We start from the raw sequence: 23,206 nt of genomic DNA on the forward strand, positions 1-23,206 counted from the left end.
GTTTCCTCACCTAAATGGGAATCAAAAATTAAAAATGGAAACAATTGGGGAATTTGAACATTAACTAGTATTAGCATCCTATTTGATAATATTAAAAGAATACCAGCTATTGTTTTGTTTTGTTTTCTTAGGTATAATGAGGTTGTGATTACCTTAAAAAAAGGTTCTCTTTTAGAGAAAATCTTGGAAGTATTTGTGAACTAAACAGTATGTTGTCTGGGAATCTGCTTCAGAATCATCTGGGGTGGGGGTGAGGCGAAAGGAATGCATGCTAACAGAGACGAGAGAAAGTTAGCTATGTTTTGATAATAGTTAAACCTGGTGAAGATGGGCCGGAGGGTTCGCTATAGTGTTCTCACTACTTTTATGTTTGAAATAGTGATTTTCAAAAACTGCAGAAAACCAGGCAAATACAACCTTGAGGTACTGTTAGACAGCACACATACAGTGCCTGGCCCAATACAATGTTAGGAAGGGGCAGAGGTTCAGCTCAGAGATAGAGGTCTCCATTTTTACCGAAAAAAAGAAAAAACTTATTTCCTCTTTGTTTCAAAAAGAGGCTGTTTTCTGATTCTTTTTTCTCTGGTAACTCCACTAGGTTCTAATCCCATTTCCAAATTTAAATGCATATAAAGCTAATGTCCTGTCACAGGGGATTTTCTGTATCAACATTTTCATATGCACAAAACATTGACACCAATTCTTTACCCTGTATTTCCTGTCGGAGCTTTGCTTTCAGTTGCTTTACCTCACCAAGAGTCATGGAGTTCACTGAAACACGAAAATATGTTAATTATTACAACAATAACATGGGAAAATAAACCGTCCACATCACTAATAATCTACTTTTAAAAGAACAATTGCACTTATATGCCAATATAGAATTCACCAGTACTCTAGCTAAGAGTCCTTCATTAGCACCTGCAGTGTGCTCAAATCCTGACCATACCCACAGTGAGAAACATTTTACATCACTCCCAGTACACCTCCAATGGAATCAAAAGTTATGCCAGAGAATACTTGGTATTACATCCATTGGATTCTGTTATTTCCTTTTGTTTCAGTTTTTAAAATGTGCTGGAAGTCACTACTCATCAGTTTGATTATACTTAAAAGCACTGCATAGTTCGTGATGGCACAGGTGGAAAAACACAAAAGTACTGTGGCAATAGTTTGAAAAACTGATTTGTCTACCTCGTTATGTAACCTTAGGTAATTCACATGTAGAATCAAAAGCTGTATAAAAATATACCTGAAGTCTCTTTGAGCTCTAAAATCACTTAAAGTCAATTAAAATTATCTCAGCTTCTGTGAGTTTTTGCAGAAATAAATGCAAACTGAAAGGTTCACTTTTACCAACTTTAAAATAAGTGCACACCTTTGTCCTTTCGTGAAATGTCAGATTTTTGCTTTTGAAATGCCACCCCCGGTCAATTCGTGTTGTAGGGATGAGCAATGGGACAGTGTTTGTTTAGCCAATGCTTGACGATGGACTTCTGAACTCTATGAACTCTGAACTTCCTTCTGTTTGTCGATTCCATTTAGTTTAATAAACTTAAAATAGCAAGATATGATGGGACTGTAGAATCTGAATGCTTTAGGACATAATACGGAGTATTTCAGAGAATTGATGGGAGAATTTAAAACCCTTTTTTTTTTTTTCCCAGGAGGGTAGGTGGGAGGGGAGACGGCAGAGGAAGAGAGAGAATTTTGGGGGGAATGGGAAGAGAATCTTAGGTGGGCTCCACACCCAGCATGGGCTCCATCTCACAATCCTGAGATCATGACCTGAGCCAAAATCAAGAGTCAGATGCTTAACCAGCTGAGCCACCCAGCTGCCCCAAGACACTCCATTTTTGTTATGATGAACCTTAAATATGCTGTAAAATTCTACAGCAAAATTCTTAACATATCACATATCACATACATAAAAATGTTAAAAAAGCCAACAAAACTGCACTCTTTACTTTTCTCCCTATTTTACTTACATTCTTCTCTGCTGTAATGTGGATGCTGGGCCTGGACATTAGCCTCTGGATTAGAGATCAGCTCTTCCTTTTTCTGTGCCTGGTTGTGACTATGGGGCCACAATACACTATTGTGGCATAAAGCGGCACCTGAATCTTGCAGCACAGCAAGCCCAAAGTCTGTATTTCCCCTCTGCTCCAATATTCTTTGTGAACATTTTGAGAGGCCGCCTGTACTTCCATCTATCCACTTTGCAGAATACTTTGGTACTTGAGAGTCAAACTGTGGGAGTAATTTTTTATCTGGCTTATGCCTGAAATTTAACAAGTGATGCTGGGGATTTTTAGAACATTCAGAATCTGAATCCAGATCCTTATTTTGTGCATACTGTACAATCCAGTTTATCTTCTTACTCAAAATGGTTTTAACTTCTTCGTAAGTACTTTTTGAAAGTTTAGCTCGAGGACAATCCTGGTTTGCAATCAAATGGTATTTTTCAAAGCAGTCTTTATGTCCCCTTAATGATTTGGTGTGCAAGAGATTAGATTTTGGTACTCCTGTGGGGAAAAAAAAAGAAACAGAACACTTACCATTTTATTTTGTAAAGGTTGCAATAAGGGTATACAAAAATCTTGTAAAAACAAAGATGTCAGTCTGTGATGGTTTATAAATTAGAGGATAAATGCTAAAGAATATTGGGGTTATTAATATAAAATATGGTGTAATAGTTTCTGCTTCAGTTGAACTATATATTCAGTAAAACTAAATTCTTATGAAAAATAAAGGCCTTTCCAAGAAGGTTGGTCCAGAGGCATGTTATTGCATATGATATAAAAAAAGTACTGCCAAACTAGCAATTTACATTTCCAAAATGTTGGCCTTTACAGCATAGTACTTTCTTCACTAATCCTCCTCAAGTACAAACTTGCAAAACTTTCTATTATAAGGCTCAGTAACAGAAATGCTTGAAAATTTTCCAACAAATAGTTAATCATGTTCTTAAATTATTAGTTATGTTTCACTGCAGAAAGATACACCAGAACCAGAAAAATACACATTAATAAAAGCATCAGAAAATCAATGAACTGGTTAGATTTATTTTTTTTAAGAAAATGAAAGTATCTAAAATGTTTTCACATTTCTGTTTTAGCTTAGTAAAAGTTTATCAAGATAATTTTATCTTCTAGAAGAAACACATTACACACAATTATTTTTCATACAGCAGTAAATTCAATCTGCTAAGATACAATAACCAGTAGAATTCTTTACCTTAGAGACAATAACCAGTATACTTCTTTATACCTAAGAGATGTTCATTATATATCATAAGTAGTGGAAATATTCTTTTTTTTTTTTTAAGATTTTATTTATTTATTCATAGAGACACAGAGAGAGAGAGAGGCAGAGACACAGTCAGAGGGAGAAGCAGACTCCATGCAGGGAGCCCGACGTGGGACTTGATCCAGGGTCTCCAGGATCACGCCCTGGGCTGCAGGCGGCGCTAAACCGCTGCGCCACCGGGGCTGCCAGTAGTGGAAATATTCTTATCACACTTTTTTATTTTAAGATTTATTTAACTTATTTATTTGAGAGTGTGAGAGAGAGAAAGCACAAGAGTGTGGAGAGGGGCAAAGGGAGAGGGATAGCAGACTCTGAGCTGAGCACGGAGCCTAATGTAGGGCCTATTCTTATGATCCTGAGACCCCAACCTAAGCCAAAATCAAGAGTCAGATGGGATGGCCCAAGTGATTAAGCCACCCAGGCACCCCTCTACCTCCCAACTTTTAAATAGAGCTGAATTATGCCATTTCAATTTTTTTTTAAAAAGATTTTATTCATTCATGAGAGACAGGGAGAGGCAGAGACACAGGCAGGGGGAGAAGCAGGCTCCATGCAGGGAGCCTGATGTGGGACTCGATCCCAGGACTCCAGGACCACACCCTGGGCCAAAGGCAGGTGCTCAACCACTGAGCCACCCGGGCGTCCCTCAGTTGGTTTTTAAAATACAGATTATAGAATACATTTTCAAATATGCATTTCTTAATACAGAATACATTCATATATTTTTACAAATTCAAGCTATATTACTAAAGTGTTTTTATAATGAAGGTGAATAAGGGCGGGGGAGCTGAAAATTAATGCCTGCCAGAATTAACCAGTCAAAATCTGCTTAGCTTTGAAAACAGGGTAACTGGAGAGCCATTCTGGTGCTAGGTTTAAAAAAAAAAAAAAAAAAAAAAAAGGTTTTATCTGACTCATCAGAAAAAATTACATTCTGCACTCATCCTGTGTTTTAGAAATTGAAGCCATAACAGTTTTATTAACCAAACTCCAAACTCTGGGCCTAATAGTAAGACAATGAAGTACTTGCACTTTAATAGTATTAAATCAGGTATAAAAGTGTTTGTATTAATTTGTTCTAAAATGATGTAACATGCTGAGTTTGCCAAAACCAGTGCTAAATGGGCTACTGGTTCTTTCCTAAGTAAGCTATATGAGTACACCTTCTGGATAGTGATAATGTAATAAGCACATGGGAACAGCTGCTCTTAGGAGGTAAACTCAAAATATCTCACCATGTGTCTTCCACTGAGCACCAAAACTGAGCTTAAATGGACTCTCATACACATTCTATTTAGCCCTTTGCTATGTGTACTGCAGTTATGTGTATTTTTTTTAACCAGTTATTTTCTGATTAGGTCACATTTCCAGCAAAATTAAGATACATGCAAACTCTCAAAGCTCTATGTGATAACACAGTGTACACCCTCAAAACTGCATAAATTAATGCAAAAAGAAAGTTTACAAATCTTGATTAGAATAAAAAAATTGGAAGTTTTATTATATATATTTTAGAGATAAAAAGTAGCTTGTATAAATTATAGACCTATAAATAACTAGCTCCAATCTGATGTTTGAATCTAATACTACTGCTCTGGATAAAGAACAGGTAGGCAGAGAGAAGCTGAACTTGCTTACTTTATTAACTGGAAGATCTGCTGAAGAGAGATGCCTTACTCTGCAGCCTCCCTCCAGTCTCACTGTCAACACATGGCTACAGCCAATCCCTGAAACAGTCAACCGTCTTGTTCTCAGCCCACTGCCACAACTCTAATCCATGGAGCAATGATTTAGTTGAATATCTAATATACATAGCAAATTACAAGTTTCTCCTTCTGTCTATAGGAGAGCAAATTCTTTGGCATATAAAAAGGATTCTAAATTATGCTACAGAAATCACTTTCTGCTGTTAAATTTTGTGGGATTTTGGTATTTATTTAGAAACTTCAAATACTATATTGATAAAAGATAAACATTATATGAAATGATGAATTTCGTGAGGTACCCAGAACTTCAACAGTGGGTCAATAGATTTCTATTTGAAGAATAATGTGGGCTTTTAAAGATTTTTCTTATCCAATGTTCCTTCTTAATAATTTGTGGAATATTTTCTTTCTCCAAAAATAATTTTTCTTTTAATTTTTACTTAAATCTCCAAATGAATGCTAGGGACCCAGATAAGAACATGATTACATATAAATAATATGAATATAAATAATCTTTTGAGATGAACAGCAAATTGAGGACTACAATATTCAATTTACTGTGCAAATATATAAATGTAACATAAATTTTAGATTCTTTGAGACATTCAGGAGAAAATAAAAGACATGAAAAAAAAGTGTCACGGGCAAGAAGAGTTCTGAATATAGTAAACACTCTCATGTAGCTAACCCATGGGCTCCTCAAACAAATCCTGCCTCAACGAAATGTCTCTTCCTCCTTTCTCAATACCAAAACCCAAACCCACTTCTCTTCCTGAGTCTGCCCCCACCCCCAACTGCTCAAGGAAGAAACCTGGGGGTCCTCCTTGACAGCTCCTTCCGCTGCCCATCCCAAATGTTTTGCTGTCTAGCAGTACAACATCCCAAATGCTGCTTCACCTGATCACCCCTCCCATGACACTGCCATCTCCTATCTTGTTCTTACTCTAAGAAGCTTCTTGTAACCAATATACCTGGGTTAGCTGGTCAGACCGGACTTCACAAGTGCATCTTTATTGGTCTTTACCTCTGACTCCAAGTTCTATGAGAAAGAGGACCACATCTGTTTTACATGGATCCTTGGCATTATGCCTGGCACGTGGTAAGTACTCAAGAAAAAGTAGTTAAAACAAATAAAGGAAAATTTAAATTGTATTTTAAAAAACCCCAATAAAATTTATTACCAATTATCATTCAAGGTCTACTACAATGAACTTTTGCCCATCTTAGGCAAGGTAGTCAGGATGTACAGTTTTGCCAGGCTACTCAGAGGTTAATGAAAGAAAGCCATCCTCCAGTGAGGTTAGTCCTACATTTTGTTTAATGGGCTATTATTAGTCTGAAGAACTGATGAGTGGTGCTGCTACAGAAATGGCAATCTTGTGGCATCATTCAGTCTGCCAGGCAAAAACATGAACTTCTACTGAATTGCATAATTTTAATAAAATTTACATGCAGTGAATATATAAGAAGGCTGTTTATGTAAGCTGTAGCTCATTAATACCTTTAATTTCCTTAAGCTCTCTAAAAATTTAAAACTTTCAAAAAGTATACTAATACACTAGTTCATATATTTAAAGAAATTACTTTTTAGTCTAGCAAAGAATGTGAGTAGCCCACTTAATTTGTATCTGCAATATATGTGCCATTTGATAAACTCTTGAAGTGATTTTGTTTTTTCCACTTCATCAGGTCAAATTATTATAAAAGAAACAACCACTGCTATTATCAGAGATCCCAGTGAGTTTCCCTACTGACTTTTCAATTTTAATTGTATTTACAAGTGTAAACAGCTTTGAGCACTAATTTGTTTCCTCAGCAGCTTCTGAAAGGGAATGAACCTAAATGCAATTCAAGGAGTTGATATTTTTGAGGAGCTGAGTTATAAGAAGTTTCCAAACCAGTTCAACAAAAATTGCATTACAACTTCCTTACTAATAAAAAAGTTGAAGGCAATGTAATTGACATCCTATTACAAGAACTTCTTTAAAAACATACTTCAAAAATGTGCTTATAATTTTGTCATTAGGTCATTATTATTAGAGAACCAAGACCTTAATTGACAACCATAATTGCTTTTATTAAAGTATACTAGTTTCTTCTGGATAGAGGCCATTTAGAAACTTATATAGGCAGTATATTTCTATATCAACAGTGGTATTTTTAAAAAGTTAAGCTGTTTCTATTCAATAGTTTTCTTTCTTTTTTATCTTTTCCCACTTTTGTCCCTGATTTTGTTACACCATTCTCACATACTTTGAAAACCCTCCCACTAGCCCATCTGGCATGCTATCCCCATTTCTATTCTTTTAAGTCCCTCTTTAAGATCAATTTACTTTTAAGAAAACTTGGTTAAACCCATAGAAGAGCAAAAACCACTCAAATATATATACATATATATATATATATATTTTTTTATATATATATTTTGGTCTACCGACCACAGTGGCCCTTTTAAAAAAAGATATTTCCATGTTTTATATTTAACCTGCCTATCGTAGTAACATTTCCCCCCCTAATGATACTCTAAATGGCACTACAAAATAGGCACAAACCCCAAACATTTAATAAGTCCCATTTCATGTCCCATTATCCTTGGATTTTACCCCCAGCTTCTTGAAGACGACCATATTTGTGATTTGGTGGTAATGAGGTAAGCTAAGCAATCCTTTCTTAATGGTTCACCAGCTGGTCTTGTCAAAGAGCACGCTTCTCAGCCGACTACACTGATGCTACATGGCTTTGTACTTCACAGTCTTAAATCCTATCATCTGATTGCCTTATGTATGCATACTCTGTCAATTAGACTTCCTTTTGAATTTGATTACCTATTTCATTCCCCAATCAAAGGAATGGTTTCATATGATTTGGTGCTCCACAAGCAAAGCAAATATATAATACAAGCAGTAGCTGGATAATGTAAAGCTATAATACTCGTTATCACATCATTAGTAGACTGGACAGCCCTAAGAGAGCAAGCACTTCAAGTTTTACTTCAAACATAAAGCAGAACAGAAGAACTGGCAGTATTGGTTTTCCAAACTGTGGGTTTTTGTGTTCTTTCTTAATATTTAAATAAGGCAAGAAAATTTAGTTATGAATTTAAGTTCCAGGCTTTTAACATGTTGTGAAGAAATTTTAAACATATTGCCTTCAAATATGACCAACATTTGTGCAACAATTCATGCAGTGCTGCTTCAAAATCTTTTATACGGAGACTCACATTTTGCCCAGTTTAAAGAATTTTCCGAGAGTTAAGGTGTTTTTCTTTATATGATGATCTTATCTTGGTTGCTAACCGAAGGGAGAACAAGTACCTGCATGTTTATGTGCTGTTTATATTAAGAAGTAATTCTGAGCTGCTTTAAGTGTTAATTGTGAAAACCGGAGGGGAGCTAAACTTTGTTGTATTAAGACTAAAGGGATTAAGATGTTACTGCTTTGTGAGGATCAGATTCCCATTTCTGATAAAAGGAATAGAGAAAATACTCTATAGGTAGAGGCAGCGCACCCACGACCATAATGCAGACAAGTTTTGTTTAGCCTACGAGTGTTTTAAAAGAAAAAACTATATCCACATATAATTCGGTTTCTCTTCAAAACCAAATCAGAAGATCTGGAAGCAAACCGGCCAGTCATGAGATGCAGCTACCATCTGAAAACAGGGCAAGTGCTCTTTAATTCAAAACAGTTCCTATCATTTCCTCATGAGAGCATAGGGCATATTGCAGCCTTGTTAGTTAGTGACACTCGTACTCTTATCAAGACGACACAGTGATATAGGTCTGAGCCACTTTGGTGTAAAAATGCTTGTTGCAATGATGCTTTTCTCTTTTTTCCCCCAATGAGGCTTTGCTACCTAACTCGACCAGCAAGCAGGAGCAGCCAAGCTAGGATTTAAAGTTATTACCACTCTATCAATTGCCCATCACAGTCATTCAGTGGGAGGATGCTCAGATTGTCTATCCTGTCATGGGACTAAAGGTAGGAAATTAGACCAAAGGCAGGAAGGCAAGGAGAGATCGCTGGAGCACCTGCCTCCTTCCCACACCCACAACAGGCTAGGGTTCTATTTTTATTGGTTGTCCTATGAGCCTTAGTGAATACTGCAGTAGTAACAGTGTCCTATTCCCTCTCACCCCATGCTAATGTAGGAGTCACTTAAGTGTGTGTCATATTCAAGTACCGAACATATTGTTTAAAAGTAATAGGTAATTGCTTATCTCTGCATTTAGCAGATGGAATTGCTGGCAACAGTAAGCCAATATACAGATGGGCTCAGCAACTTGCTTTTCCACATTTTGAGAATCATTGCCCTAAAGAAAGATATACCAACAGGTGGTCTTTAGACAGCAGATTGCAGCTTAGAGATGTTTATTCCATTATGAAGTTTTTGTGTATGCTAAGAGAAGGATCAAGCAGTTAAACAGCTTAAACCAGTAAATGAATTATAAGGGCAAAATTTCAGTGAGCAAAGATTTCAGAGAAATAATGTTAAAAGATAAACTGCAATCTCCAGTAACCAAGGAACTGAGGTTAGGTATTGAAAGATATATAAAGTGCAAATGACTTGTTAAAAAGAGTGAATTTTACTTCTTCATTTTAACAGTTGGAACACTGGGGAAACACACCTACATAACAACTGTTTATTACTAATGGTATAAAAAAATAACAATTCACGCTCAATTCTAGTCCTTAATTTAGCTACCTGTTTTTTAACGAGCAATGTCCAATAGAACTTGCGGTGATGATGGACTTGTTCTCTAATTGCTATCCAATATGGTAGCCACTAGCCACCTGTAGCTATTAAGCATTTGAATGTAGCTGATTATGACCAAGGAACTAAAGTTTTAACCTTATCTAATTGTAATTAGTTTAATATACATTGTGGTGAGGCTACCAAATTGGACAGGGCTTTGTCCAGAGGTAATTAAGTAAAAGGGTACTTGGAATGAGTACATGGGTAGAAGCTACTACTCATGTTCTTACTGATGGTCTAATAGGGATACTAAGCTCACAGTAGTATACGACACAAAAAACTGTTTTTCTAATACGTTAAAATGTCAAATTTAGACTATAGTTTTTAAGTGGCACAAAGTTACATCATAAAAAGTTTTGTCAATAATCCAACTGACCCAAGTAAACCTCTACTTGTTGCATTTTCCCCAAAAGAGCTTTAACTGAGTGTACTGACATTTATTCTAAAATTGCTTTTGTGCACAAAGCTGTCATAGATGACTCCTAAAAAGCTACTCAAATTAACTGTAGTATGATTGAGTTATCAGTTTTAAATATCTACTTATATGTGACACAAAGAGGCACTAATTTGCAGGAAAAAACAAAAACAAAAACCCCAACTTCCTAAAGATAAAGTTAAAAAGATATATGTTGCTTAAAAGAAAGACGGAAAAAACCCACCTTTATAGTAACTCCAGATGAATGGGGGCAAATCATTATGACAAAGTAAAATTACAGGTTCAAAAGCAAAAAATTATAGGTATATGAATTCTTTGTCCTTTATCTCCTGAAACCTTGTCTGCCTGATTAAGGTTCTGAATGATTTATTTTCTTACAATTTAGAAAAACAAAATGAAAAGCTATCCTGCAGCTACTTTAAAACCTCAGTTTGGCATCTCAACCTTCTGCATACATTTGAATCACAGTTCCTAAAATTCTGGTTTACTATTCCTTAAATAAATGCTAAATAGCAGTATCTAGTAAACATATACTAGCTAGTGAATTTGAAATCATGTATAATTCACATACTACTCAACGTAGTAAATGGTAAAAGTTCAGGTTGATAGGAAACAATCATTACAATTCACTAACCATTTGATAAGAAAAACTAGAGCTTAAAAAAGCAGTAATTGATGAATCATACTGCAATATGCTAAAATAGAAATATTGTGACTATAATTGCATCATACTAATTCTAGAGTAGAAAGAACTAAACAAAGGAGAACTGACATACAATAAAATTTTCCCATTGTGAAACAAATAGTTTTTTTTTAATTGGAAGATTACATGGTATTAATTCAGCAGTAATAGAAGCCACTAAAACAAATGATAGGACTGCAACTTGGGATTTCCTGATCTATAAGTCTACCTCTGGGAATTTAAACTACAATGAAATGGGGATTTAATCAGACATGCATAAAAGATGTACATATAAAGATGTTTTAGTACTGGTAAATTTTAAGGAAGCTAAACATTCATCAAAGGGATAGTGGCTAGATAAATTAGGGTACAATGGAACTCAAAGAAAAAGTGGTAGAATTTTACCTAACGTGAAAAAGATGTTCCTAATATAGTAAATGAAAAGGCTAATTATTAAGTGGTACAGCATAATTTCGTTTTTTAAACACGATTTACTATACGTGTGTGTACACGTAACATATATAGTCTACCTGCAGAAAATAATTTAGAAGAACATACCAAAGGTATATCAAGAGATTGTTGGTAGATAGGTGGGACTATGAATCATAATATTATTTTTTAAAGATTTATTTACTTGAGAGATAGCAAGAGAGAATGGGGGGGGGGAGAGTGCACAAGTGCACACAAAGGGAGAGGGAGAAGCAGACTTACCATTGAGCAGGGAACACAATGCATGGCTTGATCCCAGGACCCTGAGACCCTGAGCTGAAGGCAGCCGCTTAATTGACTGAGCCACCCGGGGCCCCTGAATCTCAATACTGCTTCCTGTATTTTGACTTTTCTGTAATAGGCATAATTTGCTTTTTCAATGAAAAACATTTAAAACCATGCCTGTGAAGAGATACATTTTGGTTTGGGAAAGGACATAGCATTCCTTAGTCCAAGACAAATTATTATGCTTTAAGTATTGTACCGTGTGTTCCAATGGACTAAATGAAATAATAAAAACCAAGGTATTGAAATCATAAAAGATACATCCCTAAAATTCTCAAGTTTTTCCAAGACTGAATTTTCTTAGGTTCACAATGTATCTAGCAAGGAAAAGTATTTACCTTTAAGTGAAAGCAGTTCTGCCTCAAAGAAAATCTTAACCACATTACAGTTTTATCTGGCAATCCTTGGTGAAGATCCAAAGACCCAAAGGATGTAAGGGAAGACACGGACAAGTAAACATAATTTTTATATTATGAATAAAAAACAAACTGTGGTTGAAAGGATTTACTGAGTAACAGAAAAGTTGTCATGGTAATTATTATTAACAATGCTAATGAGGAAGTAGAAAGAATACAAAAACTTTAAAATATTTTATACTATCCTCAATACTTAAAGACCATTAAGTATTTGTTGATAGAAATATAAAATATGAGTAATAGTATTTTATGTTAATTTTGAAATACTCCCCAATACCACTAAACTTTGTCAACATAGTAGATATTATTCTACCAGTTATCCTAAGTTTTAGATATTAAAAATGTCATTTAAATATATTTGTAGAACATTGTAGAGATTAAAAGGTGCTTTTATGGTCTATTAAATTTAATTGCCTTGTTATTACACAAGAAATGAACAGTAAGTGTGAATTTTAACTAAGATAATACATGGAAAAATATATTGGTGACTGAATTTATACTTCATAAAGGCAAATAACCCCATAGCCTCTTCTAACATACTATACAATTAATTTATTCTATTGTCTTTTCTCTCCTCTCATGTAAATTTTGCGGTGGTGGGGATTTATGTTTGTTTTGCCCAATGTCTTATCCTCAGCTACTACAATTTCTGGCAGTTACTTAGTATTTACTGATAACTGTGCTTAAAAATTGCTATGAACCCAACCACATAGCTTTAATTATGGTTTAGATTTTAATAGGTACACACAAATCATTATTCTGCCTTATTGGTACATGACTGATACAGTAATGGCAAAAAGCTACCACAAATCAATACAGTAAATATTTGTATTTAAAATTATTTGTAAATAAACTGTTCTCTTATCACAAACTATAAATCCAATGCTGTGTTTTAATGAGTTTATTCCCCTTATCAAAATCCTAACAGATGGTGTACCAAATTGGATCAGCATAATTTAAATCCATTCTAACTAGAGCTATATGTAATATCACATTTTGATAATTTTTCAGTGTTAGTCACTTTGGTTTCAATCGCTTACACTTTTTTTTTTATATATTACTACATTTGAAATTCACACTTAATTTCCTATATAATGTGGAGATTAAATTTAAGGTGCTGTAAAAGCACCTTCCAATTTCTAAAGTGCTATACAAATATAAAGATATGTTGTCCCTATATTATATTTAGTAATAAACACTGGAAAATTTTAAGTTTTACTAGAACATCAACAGAAGTACAGTATTTTTAAACATGTTCTAAATAATTTCTATAATATTCAATCGACGTAGTTTAAGTTCAATGCTTATTATCGTCTAAACTCAGAAACAAGAAAACTCACCTCATAAACGGTTTTTTTCTAAAAGTGCCCCAGGCACTTATTGGGGCCAATGAGCAAAAGAACATGGTGTGCAATTCCAGGAATGGTGCTAACATTTTCACTTGTGTTTGCACTGACTGCCTCCACTTACCCAGAACCCAATTTCCTCTTGAGAGAAAAACTAATCAGGGTATGCTAACTCCATTACCTGGATGGTTGAGGACAGAGAACAGCCCCATTATGGGCTGACACCTGCATGATTCTGTAGCAAATGTCAGTCTACAGCTCATAGCTTATCCTTTCTGGGCAGGAATGGCAAGACAGTCACATGTGTGCCCCTTCTCTTTAATCATTACCAGTCCAATCCAAGAGTTCTAAAAACTGTATTTTCTTGACAGATTGTTTGTTGAGATTACATCCTATATGGAGACAGCATGTCTCCACTCTCAGGTCATAACAAGTGTGTATTTTCAGACACTACTCTGAACATGTATTAATCAAATAATATATGGGTAGAAATAATTTTTAAAAATTACACGTCTCTTGGGACCCAGATTTTGTTCCTTGCCTCAGTATTCACATTTATATAATTCATCTCTAACTTTGCCTAGAGTTATTTAATATCTCCTAGATTTTAGTAGTTGATGTAAGTTTTCTTTGGAGACAGAAATGATTTAGGAACTTAGTTTTTTAGAATTGGAGACCTTGGGTCTGAACTTGTAAGCTGTGCAATTTTGGACCAGTTACCTAGACTCTGCTCACTTTCCTTATTAATCAAACTGTGGTAACACAGTACAGTTATATTAAGAAATAAAACAATGCATGTCAAGTGCACAATACTTGACAAATACCCATTCATTTACAGAAGTCCCTTATCTAAAAGTGTAAATCTCTTTAGTATTTCCTGACAGTTGAACTAGCCTCTCCCAACTTGAGAATGGTATTTCACTTCTTTCAGAGAACAGAGAAACCTATCTTTGTCTTCTTTCTTCACAGGCCAGTATTACTTTGCATGTAATAGAAAAATTACCCCTTTATCTCTGGGTAGCTGATTTCTCTTTATCAACTTTCCAGTAATAGTTTTAGGTTATTTTAATCACAAAAATTATATCCCTTTACTGAGAATAATTTGACCTACATATTAAAGATTTTCAACCTAGACTTATTTCCATATCTCATAAAACATTTTTCATCTTTGTCACACAATGAGATGAAATAAAGTTAAACCAGAATGCCCATTTAAAATATTCTAACAAATCATTTTTATTTATAATTATGATGTTACTACTAAGATATTATGGGCTGTATATTCTGCTTGTTTTCAACTTTAAATTACTGATTTAATGAGTACGTTTTTATCACTGATTTAAAAAGGGACTCAGGATCATCAAATGCCTCGGGGTCATCAAGATGAGCACAAATCACTATGTTGGGGTGTCCAGAATAAGAGGAATGCAATGTATAAAATCAATCTAGAAACTCCCTTTCTAAACATAGTCCTGTTAAAAGTTCTTGCTGTTTGCGGAAAAATACTATGCTTGTATTTTATCCTCCTGACTGAAAAAGAACCAATTAGTATCATTGGCTACACTTTTTTTCAATATGATACAAAGTTCTACCGATAAGATTCATAAAACTTTTAGAAGACTCCAGAAAGATCTCATGAAATTCTGTAAAAAAGGCAGAAATACAGCAGAAAAGTTTCACTGTGAGCAAGTTTAAAGGAAAGAATGTAAAGAAAAGCAATATTCAAAAGTCTCCTTTAGACTGATTCATTCATCAAATATTTGCTCATTATTCCTTGCCAGTCCTTGTGCTACTGATTACATACTACCAAAACAGACAAGAAAAGAAATCCATGCCCTCATGGAATTACAAATGGGGGGAGGGAAGCACATCAGACACACACACAGCAAATAAACAATTATAAGTGCTGTGAAGAGAGGGGGGGTGTAGAGGGGAAAAGGGGGCAGTGAAAGGCAAGAAGGCTCCTTTGAGAAGTAAATTTTTAAGAATTAAGATACAAGTGGGTTCTCTCTGTAGAGATACCTTGCATTATTTTAGCTAGGCATGTAAGTCTTTACCTTCTCCACACTTGACTGCCAACCCTGATTATTTCTGGTACAGGGATGGAGGGGGAATTTGTTTGTTTATTCATTCATCATTCTGAAAAGATATGGATAGGGGTGGAATAATAGCTTAGATTTGGACATATAATCTGAAGTACTCATGGACTACACAAGTAAAGATGTCTAAAAATTAGTTGCTTGTGGATGTGTAGCTTGGGGGAAGAAGCAAGGAGGCAGGAGTTATTTTGCTACTTTGCATTATATAAAAGGTTCCGAAAGCCCACAGAATGAGGGCGAATACCAACATTTAAAAAAACAGAAAAACAAAAACCTATAAAGAGTATCAGGACTAATCAGAAACATTAGGAAAACCACTAAGTAAATGGTATCATTATACAGGTGCTGATCTACAATTTGAGCTTTTAAAATATGACAAAAGTCAGAGAAATGTTCGTTTCTCAGTGGTATAACAGCTCTGACATGAGACCTGATCTGAATCCCTTCTGTGTTGCTTATTATCAATGTGACTCTCTAAGGCACTTTTACTTGACCTCAGAGCCTTCATTTCGCTACATATAAATGGCACCACTACCACTTAACCTCTTAGTCCTGATGGGAGGGCTCTGTTAGCTACGGTAAATGCTTGATTATACTTAAAAAAATCAGTTGGCAAAGTGAGGCTTTCCAACCTTCCTAGGCATTTCTACAGGCACTTTAGCTATACATTGTGTCACTAAATGGGAGAAAAATAAATATTTATCATTTCCTATTTAAAACTTAGATGGGCATACCCTCTAGCTGCACTGACAGACTAGTAATACCCATAAGTAATTTGCCCAAGTTCTCCCAGTTAGTAAATGGGAATTTGCATCCAGACAGTCTGGCTCTGGAGTGTCTGCCCCCCCGCCAGTCCCCGGACTTTCTGGACCTTTGGAGCACATCATTGGAACCTGTGCTCTTAATCACTATGCTTCAGTTACTCTGCTGCTTTCTCTTGAGCATCAAGAACAAACAAATCTGAGCTCTGCTGCTTATTCTGCCAAGTACTCTTCTTGGAACAAATGGCAACGACTGGAGTTCGGCCTTTTGAATTTGATCCTGGCACACTGAATTCAAGATTAAGAAATACAAATATGAAATTGCTCTTCCTGGTCATATCTGAGAACCAGTATGACACAGAAACTTAGGTATCTTGCCAAGGACAGCCCACTAGTATGGGCAGGGTCAAGATGCAAGGCCAGGTCTGAGTCTAGGGCCCACAGGCTTAATCAATAGAGCAGAACTGGAGCAGTGGTAGATGTGTCCAGCTGTAGAAAAGCAATCTTCCCTTAAAGGTATGAGGGGGCAGCCTGGGTGGCTCAGCGGTTTAGCGCTGCCTTCAGCCCAGGGCATGATCCTGGAGACCCGGGATCAAGTCCCGTGTCAGGCTCCCTGCATGGAGCCTGCTTCTCCCTCTGCCTGTGTCTCTCTGTGTCTCCCATGAATAAAATCTTAAAAATAAATACATAAATGTATGAGGAAGGTGGAATTACCATATTAGTCTATCATGAAGAGAATCCAGGAGAAAGGAGGAAGAGTTTTTCCAAGTTTACAATCTCTAACTTGCTTAATCACACAAGTTTCTGACAGGATAAAAAGTTGGGAGGGGTCTCTTTAAGAGCAGTTGCATTAATCATTACATTATATTCTTCGATAGGTCAGAAACTTAAAAATTCTTACGGCTTTCTGTCAAGAAGTCCACATGTGATCCGGCTACATGCCTATCCTCAGAATACAACCCTTCATTTTGCTAAAAACCCTTCTAGTTCTAATTCCAGGATTAGAAGAATCATCAGAGCTTACTTGTTGGTATTAGCTATAGCTCAAATAGTTTGTCTTCAACGTGGAATGACCTTTAATTACTAGAAAGGCCTCTGTGGCTGATTTTGCTTGGTGCCTACTCAATATCCTTTGTCCCTCCCTCTTTTTGTAAACACTGATTTTGTTTGGAGCATCTTCTCTTAAAGGGCAATGAAATGTGCAAGAAACTATTAGGTGGGAATTCAGGAAAAACTCCTTACAGATGACCTTGAAGATGGTTAAGTATGTGGTAAGAAGGTGGAATAGAAAAATAGAAACAGCTTGAGTCCTTCTGATCATGGAGCTATCACACCAACTCCAGATTCAAGTTCTTTTTATATGGGAGATATAAATATCCATTTTACTTTACTTCACCATTATTATCTGGATTTCCTGTTCTGTCCAGTCAGCTCTCATTCCTAATGGATATATCTTCCCAACCAAAATCTGTGTATGATCTAAGCTTTAAATTCATCCTAGACTGTAGAATTAGAAAACTTCTCAAAGTTAAAAAGGGAAAGTGGGCAGTAACTAAAAGCTACCATAATTGGAACAGGGATAAGACTGTGGAACCTGGCTCCTCATAAATGGGTTGCCAGTTAAAGTCACAAATCTGCACTAGATGTTATTAACCTAGATTCAATTATTTTTCTTTTAAAATATTCTATAATTTAAACTTATCACCAGTCAAACCCACTTGCCACTTCCATCCCTCCCTACTTCTGTCCAAATAATAAGGTTTTACTGTTACAGCCATTTAAAAAGTATTCAGGTTTATTTAAAGTGTCATTAAAAAGGCAGCTGAGAAAAAAAAATTAACCTTGTATATTTATATATTTTTATATGTTTTTAAGTTTATATATTTAAGTATATCAAAGATAACCAAGTTAAAGTTCAGAAGTCACATTAAGTTTTAAGAGTACTCCCTCAGTTAACACCAATGTACGATGTTGGCAATTATGTGAAACAACAGAAAGAGGCAAATGCCAGATTCAGTTAGCAATATATATATATATATATGTATGTATATATATATATGTATATACTCTCCCTATTACAAGGAATCCTTTTACTTAAGTGGAAAGATGCTACTATGTCAGAAGCAAGACAGAGGAAGAGCCTTTGACAGACTTTGAGTAGCAAATAACCAGTCTCAACACCCAAACCAAATCAGGATTTAATACTGAGATTCAAACTGCTCCCTGATTATTAACAATGTGTACACTGTTTTGGTCAAAAACACAGAATCAAAGAAGAATGAGATCAAAAGCAAGCACAGTTCACCAAGTGCCTCAACCAAGAGAAAACACCTATAGACTTTTCTTGCTGAAAAGATTACCAAGGATCTGAATTTTGGACTGGCTTCTAGAAAAGTTCCTAGAAAGTTCAAGAAAATCAGGGGGAGAATGAAGACCGAGATGCACTAGTAAGCTTTAGTAATGCTTACTAATCAACCGTCAAGTTAGACTAAAACTTTGCTTGTCATAAGAGGAACCGATTCAGTCTTCTAAAAAAAATTTCTCTCTCCAGGAAAAAAAAGTCAATTATTAGAGGAAGGTAGGAATGCTCTAAGCATTATTTGCACGGTATTTTGGCACAAAATGAAAACAGATAGTATATAGTAACAGATCAGAGTCCTGGATCTTTGTCCTTTCTGGTTTCATTTCTGACTGTGTTACCTTTTACAACTAAGCTTCATTACTGTCTCCTGACTGCTCTGGGCTACCTTCCTCCCAGCTTCAATAGCTTATGGAAGGGTAATAATTTTGTCACTAACTGTAGAAATTTTACCATAATGAACTATGATGCATATTAGAATATCTGATCATACATGCATAAAAGTTTATAATGTTTTATGGCCAAGGATATGGGCCATGAATATTAGGAAGTTTATGCATCTGTCTTCCAATCCATAGGCAAGCTATTCTAATGGTGAATTACAGGTACAACAAAAAAATCAATTTTACGAGCACTTCAAAAGAACTGAATCCTCAAAGTAGATTTCTTAGTCCTTGAAGTATACAGGAAGTATACAAAATGTAGGTACTATTTCCTTTTAATTACTGTAAAGCCACAGAAAAAAGGCAATTTAGAATCATGCTCAGAATACGAAATCTGACAAGATTTGGCTGCCTTTTGTTATTTCTTTCTTCTTTTGTTTTCATTTTGTAAATATATGCACGTACACAGCTTTTAGACGAGGCCATTTAATTAGACCAGTTTTGATTTGACCTAATTAGCAACCTGTATACTAACCCCAAATATCTAAAATATTTTTATTTACTACAAATGTGTGGACTCAAAATTAGGTAAATTGTTATTATTCCTCAAGGGAATTTAACTGCTCTCTTAGCACAGAAAATAGAAGGATTTAGAGCAAATTTAGCAATTAGTAAACTAAGAAAGCAGGTAAGAGCAACATTACCCCATACTACAAAAAGTTATACCAAACTAGTAAACTTAAATGTCATATTTTTAAAAGTTCCTCTTACATCTTTTTTTTTTTTTTTTGTGTGTGTGTGTGGTCCTCTTACATTCTAACATTTATTGATTGGCATTGTGCTAATAGCTTTGTAGGGGAAAGAAACTTTAATACTGACACAAGTAAGAATATACCTTGTTAATTTTTTAGGTCTATGATTACTTTATTATCACATTTTTCCCCCATTGACTTTAAAAAACCTGTATACTAGTACAAAAGCCAAAATTTTGTGGAATTCAGAATTCTCATTCCCCTCTCTTTTCTCCTACAATAATCTTATGACATTAAATTAAAATGGTTATAATAGACTAGCTTGTCGCTGCAGTAAATATAAAAATGTATATATTTGGGTGAATGGACACCAAATAGAGATGAAAATTTAATTCTAAAATAATTTTTCTTTATGAAGGTTTAATTCGATTTTAAAAATCTAAAATCTTGAGTGTACACAGTGCATAAAATGAAACAGTTCTAATTAAAATTGACAACTGTCCTTTAAGTTAAACAAGTATTATTTCAACAGCATATGACTTATGTTTATATATTAAGATAGATATTATCAGGGGCACTTGAGTGGCTTAGTGGGTTAAGTGTGACTCGATTTCTGCTCAGGTCATGATCTCAGTCCTGAGATGGAGACGGCACTCAGCAGATGAGCTTGAGATTCTCTCTCTCCCTCTTCCTTCTGCTCCTCCTGCACTTCCCCACTCCCTGCTTGAGTATGCGCTCTATCTGGCTTTTTAAAAAACAGATATTATCAGAAATGAAATATTTACAAAAGTGGTACCTGAGTAATATTTGTATGTTCTCTGTGTAATGACAGAAAACCAGTTAAAAGGCGTATTTTAAAAAGGCTAGAAAAGCAATTATGGAAGTTTAGGGTTTCTGTGGAAAAATTCTATCACAGCATGATCACCACTAATGATGATTTTAGTATAAAGCACTGGTTAGGTAAAGTTGGCTGATCCAATAGCAGGGATAGCTAATGAAGATTCAGGAAAATGGGTTTCTAAGATTAGCCGTATCAAATAAAATAACTACTGACAATAGATGAACAAAATTAAGGTCCTATATACTGGAAAGAGACCACCAGACTTCAAACCCCAGCATGTCAATTATTGCTATGTGACTTCAAAATAGGCTTCTTAGGTCTCAAGGTTAGGTTCCATTACCTTTAAAATGCTAACAGAAGCCATCCCAGAGCTATTCTTAGCTAAATAAGGTAATCCATGCAAAGTACTTAGTACAGTGTCTGGCACCTAACAACAGTTATCGCCACTAGAGCAACCTTGAACAAACAGTCCTACTATTTGGCCCCCAGTTTCCTTCAAAGTAAAATACAGGTTTGGGCTGGATCACTTCTAATGCCTTTGCTCATCCAAAATTACAATCTACTATGTAGAAGAATTAATATAAGCCAACTCTATTTTCAAAGAATATAAATTTAGATCTTTCACTGAAGCATGATTAAGGACATGGTAACTCAAATCTATAAAAGAATCATATTTTTTAAGTGAGCCCTTTTAAATCAGTTATAATCACCCCACTTATTAAAACCAAAACTATAAATATTCTATTTATCCCCAAGAAATCCTTGATCTTCCATCAATTAAAATGTTCAGCAACTGCAATTCTTCCAGAGAAAAAAATGGCAACACTTTCATTACCAAAACTATCTTAAATGGAAAATGAGTATCATATAATTATAATTTTTTATTACAAGAATATAAGATTTTTTAGTTTGAGTCCTAAGTTGTTTTTTTTTTTTAAATCAAGGTTTTACCATAACATCAAGATTAAAGAAACATATCCCGCATGTTTCTTGGGGGCAAACAATTAATGTCCATACACACATTAACTGTACATCAATCCAAACAAATAGTACACGATAACATTTTTTTTTTTTTAATATTTGGAGAACTCTTTTTCATATGCTTTCAGAGATACTATTAGGAAATGTAAAAAACCTTTTTTGGTTTTTAGAAATCATTAAAAGTGTGTGTGATCACTGGAAAGAAGTCATGTAAAAATCTAAAAATGTTTTTCCGGATAAGACAGCACTAGGGAAGAGTTTCTGGTTCACCTCAGTCAGGTACCAGCCTGGAAGGCCAAAGGATTTAAATTACATGTGCCCATCAACACAAACGTCTGGTTATGTTCTTAATACAAAAAGAACAAAAGCATCCACACAGGTCTGTTAAACGTGACAGCTTAGTAAGGTCTCAAACCAGAAAAGGCGTTTACCAGTCGATATTCACTCTCTGTTTTTATATTAGCAAAAATGGGGTTAGTACTGGGGAGTTTAAAAAAGGGAAAAGATTTAAGTTCACAGTTGTGAGAACTTCAGCTTCGTTTCCATAAATCCTTATCTTTCACAGGTCTTCACGCATCATACTGGGCGCAATTTCCAATCACTCAAGACATTTTATTTTACCTTGTGCCTAGTTCAGCAGAAGTCGTTTGTGTCAAGTTCATGCCATAAAGTGAACCTATACTGCGTCCTTACCCTCAATGTTTAGCTCAAAACAAACGTGGCAGAAGGAGAGCGTTTCTTTGTCTGTTCCCAGTTTACAAACGCTGCAAATGTTGTCATCATTCAGATCAATGTTCACGAACTGCTCCTCTTCGTGCATAGTGCCCCTGTTAAGAAACAGAGAGGGAAGGTCAGGCCGCTTCAAGAGCTCTGACAGCGCGGCAAGTCCCAGGAACTTCTGGGAGGAGGCGGCTCTTGGATCCCCTGCAACAGACGCATCAAGCAAGCATCGCCATGCTTGGACTTCGAGGTCACACTTGTACCGAGTAGACAGACACAAAGCCAGCAAAACTTACAGCCTCGCCACAGGGGTCACTACGCCCAAGCGCCCTTTCTGATGCCGCGTTTCATGTGGCGGAGAAGGGGGGGTTCTGAAGGAAAGCAGTTTGCGGGGTCCCGCTCTGCCCCGACCCCGCCCCGGCCCCGACCCGCCGCGACGGCTCGGCGGCGCTGCCGGGGGGGGGGGGGGCGTCCTGCAACCTACTTAACGCTCTTAACTGCAGGAAACCTGCTCGGGACACGGCTTTGCCAACTTCATCGTGGGAACCCTTAGGAGCGTTCCGCTAGCTCGACGGACGCAGGCTTCCTTCCCATCGCGGCAGCGGCACCAACACACACGTGGAGGCGCGAGCACGCGGGGACGACGTCCCGGCAGCGGCCACCGCGCCCGAAGGCAGGCAGGCCGGGCAGCGAGGGCTCCCCGTGCGGCTCGGGCACGGCCGGGGCCGGGGCGTCCGCGCCGGGCCGCGAGGCGCCGCGGGGTCCGCTCGCCCCGGGCTTCCTCCCACCCAGGAAGCCGGCGTCCGAGGGCCGAGGCAGCCGCGCAGCCCGGGACTCCGCGCCTCGGGGGCCGGGCGCCCGGTCCGCATCCGGCGTTGGCGGCGC

The 23,206-nt window shown here is 36.4% G+C and overlaps 1 protein-coding gene across 3 annotated transcripts in view; it reads right to left on the reverse strand.

The window, feature by feature from the left end:
- CUNH21orf91 (chromosome unknown C21orf91 homolog) overlaps window positions 1-23,206 on the reverse strand; it is a 63,047-nt gene that overhangs the window by 5,207 nt on the left and 34,634 nt on the right. For 2 of the 3 annotated variants that reach the window (XM_055313838.1, XM_055313839.1), the window contains exons 2-4: window positions 22,295-22,428; window positions 1,989-2,525; window positions 709-771 (exon numbers count right to left, since the gene is read on the reverse strand). In XM_055313838.1, the coding sequence (XP_055169813.1) occupies window positions 709-771; window positions 1,989-2,525; window positions 22,295-22,421 (727 nt within the window). In that variant the 5' untranslated portion in view covers window positions 22,422-22,428. Of the gene's footprint in view, window positions 1-708; window positions 772-1,988; window positions 2,526-22,294; window positions 22,429-22,805; window positions 22,992-23,206 lie in introns of those variants that run through there. The other variant, XM_055313841.1, reaches the window with a different exon arrangement.

This window comes from Nyctereutes procyonoides, unplaced genomic scaffold (genome assembly GCF_905146905.1).
Source record: "Nyctereutes procyonoides isolate TBG_1078 unplaced genomic scaffold, NYPRO_anot_genome, whole genome shotgun sequence".
Taxonomy (NCBI): Eukaryota; Metazoa; Chordata; class Mammalia; order Carnivora; family Canidae; genus Nyctereutes; species Nyctereutes procyonoides.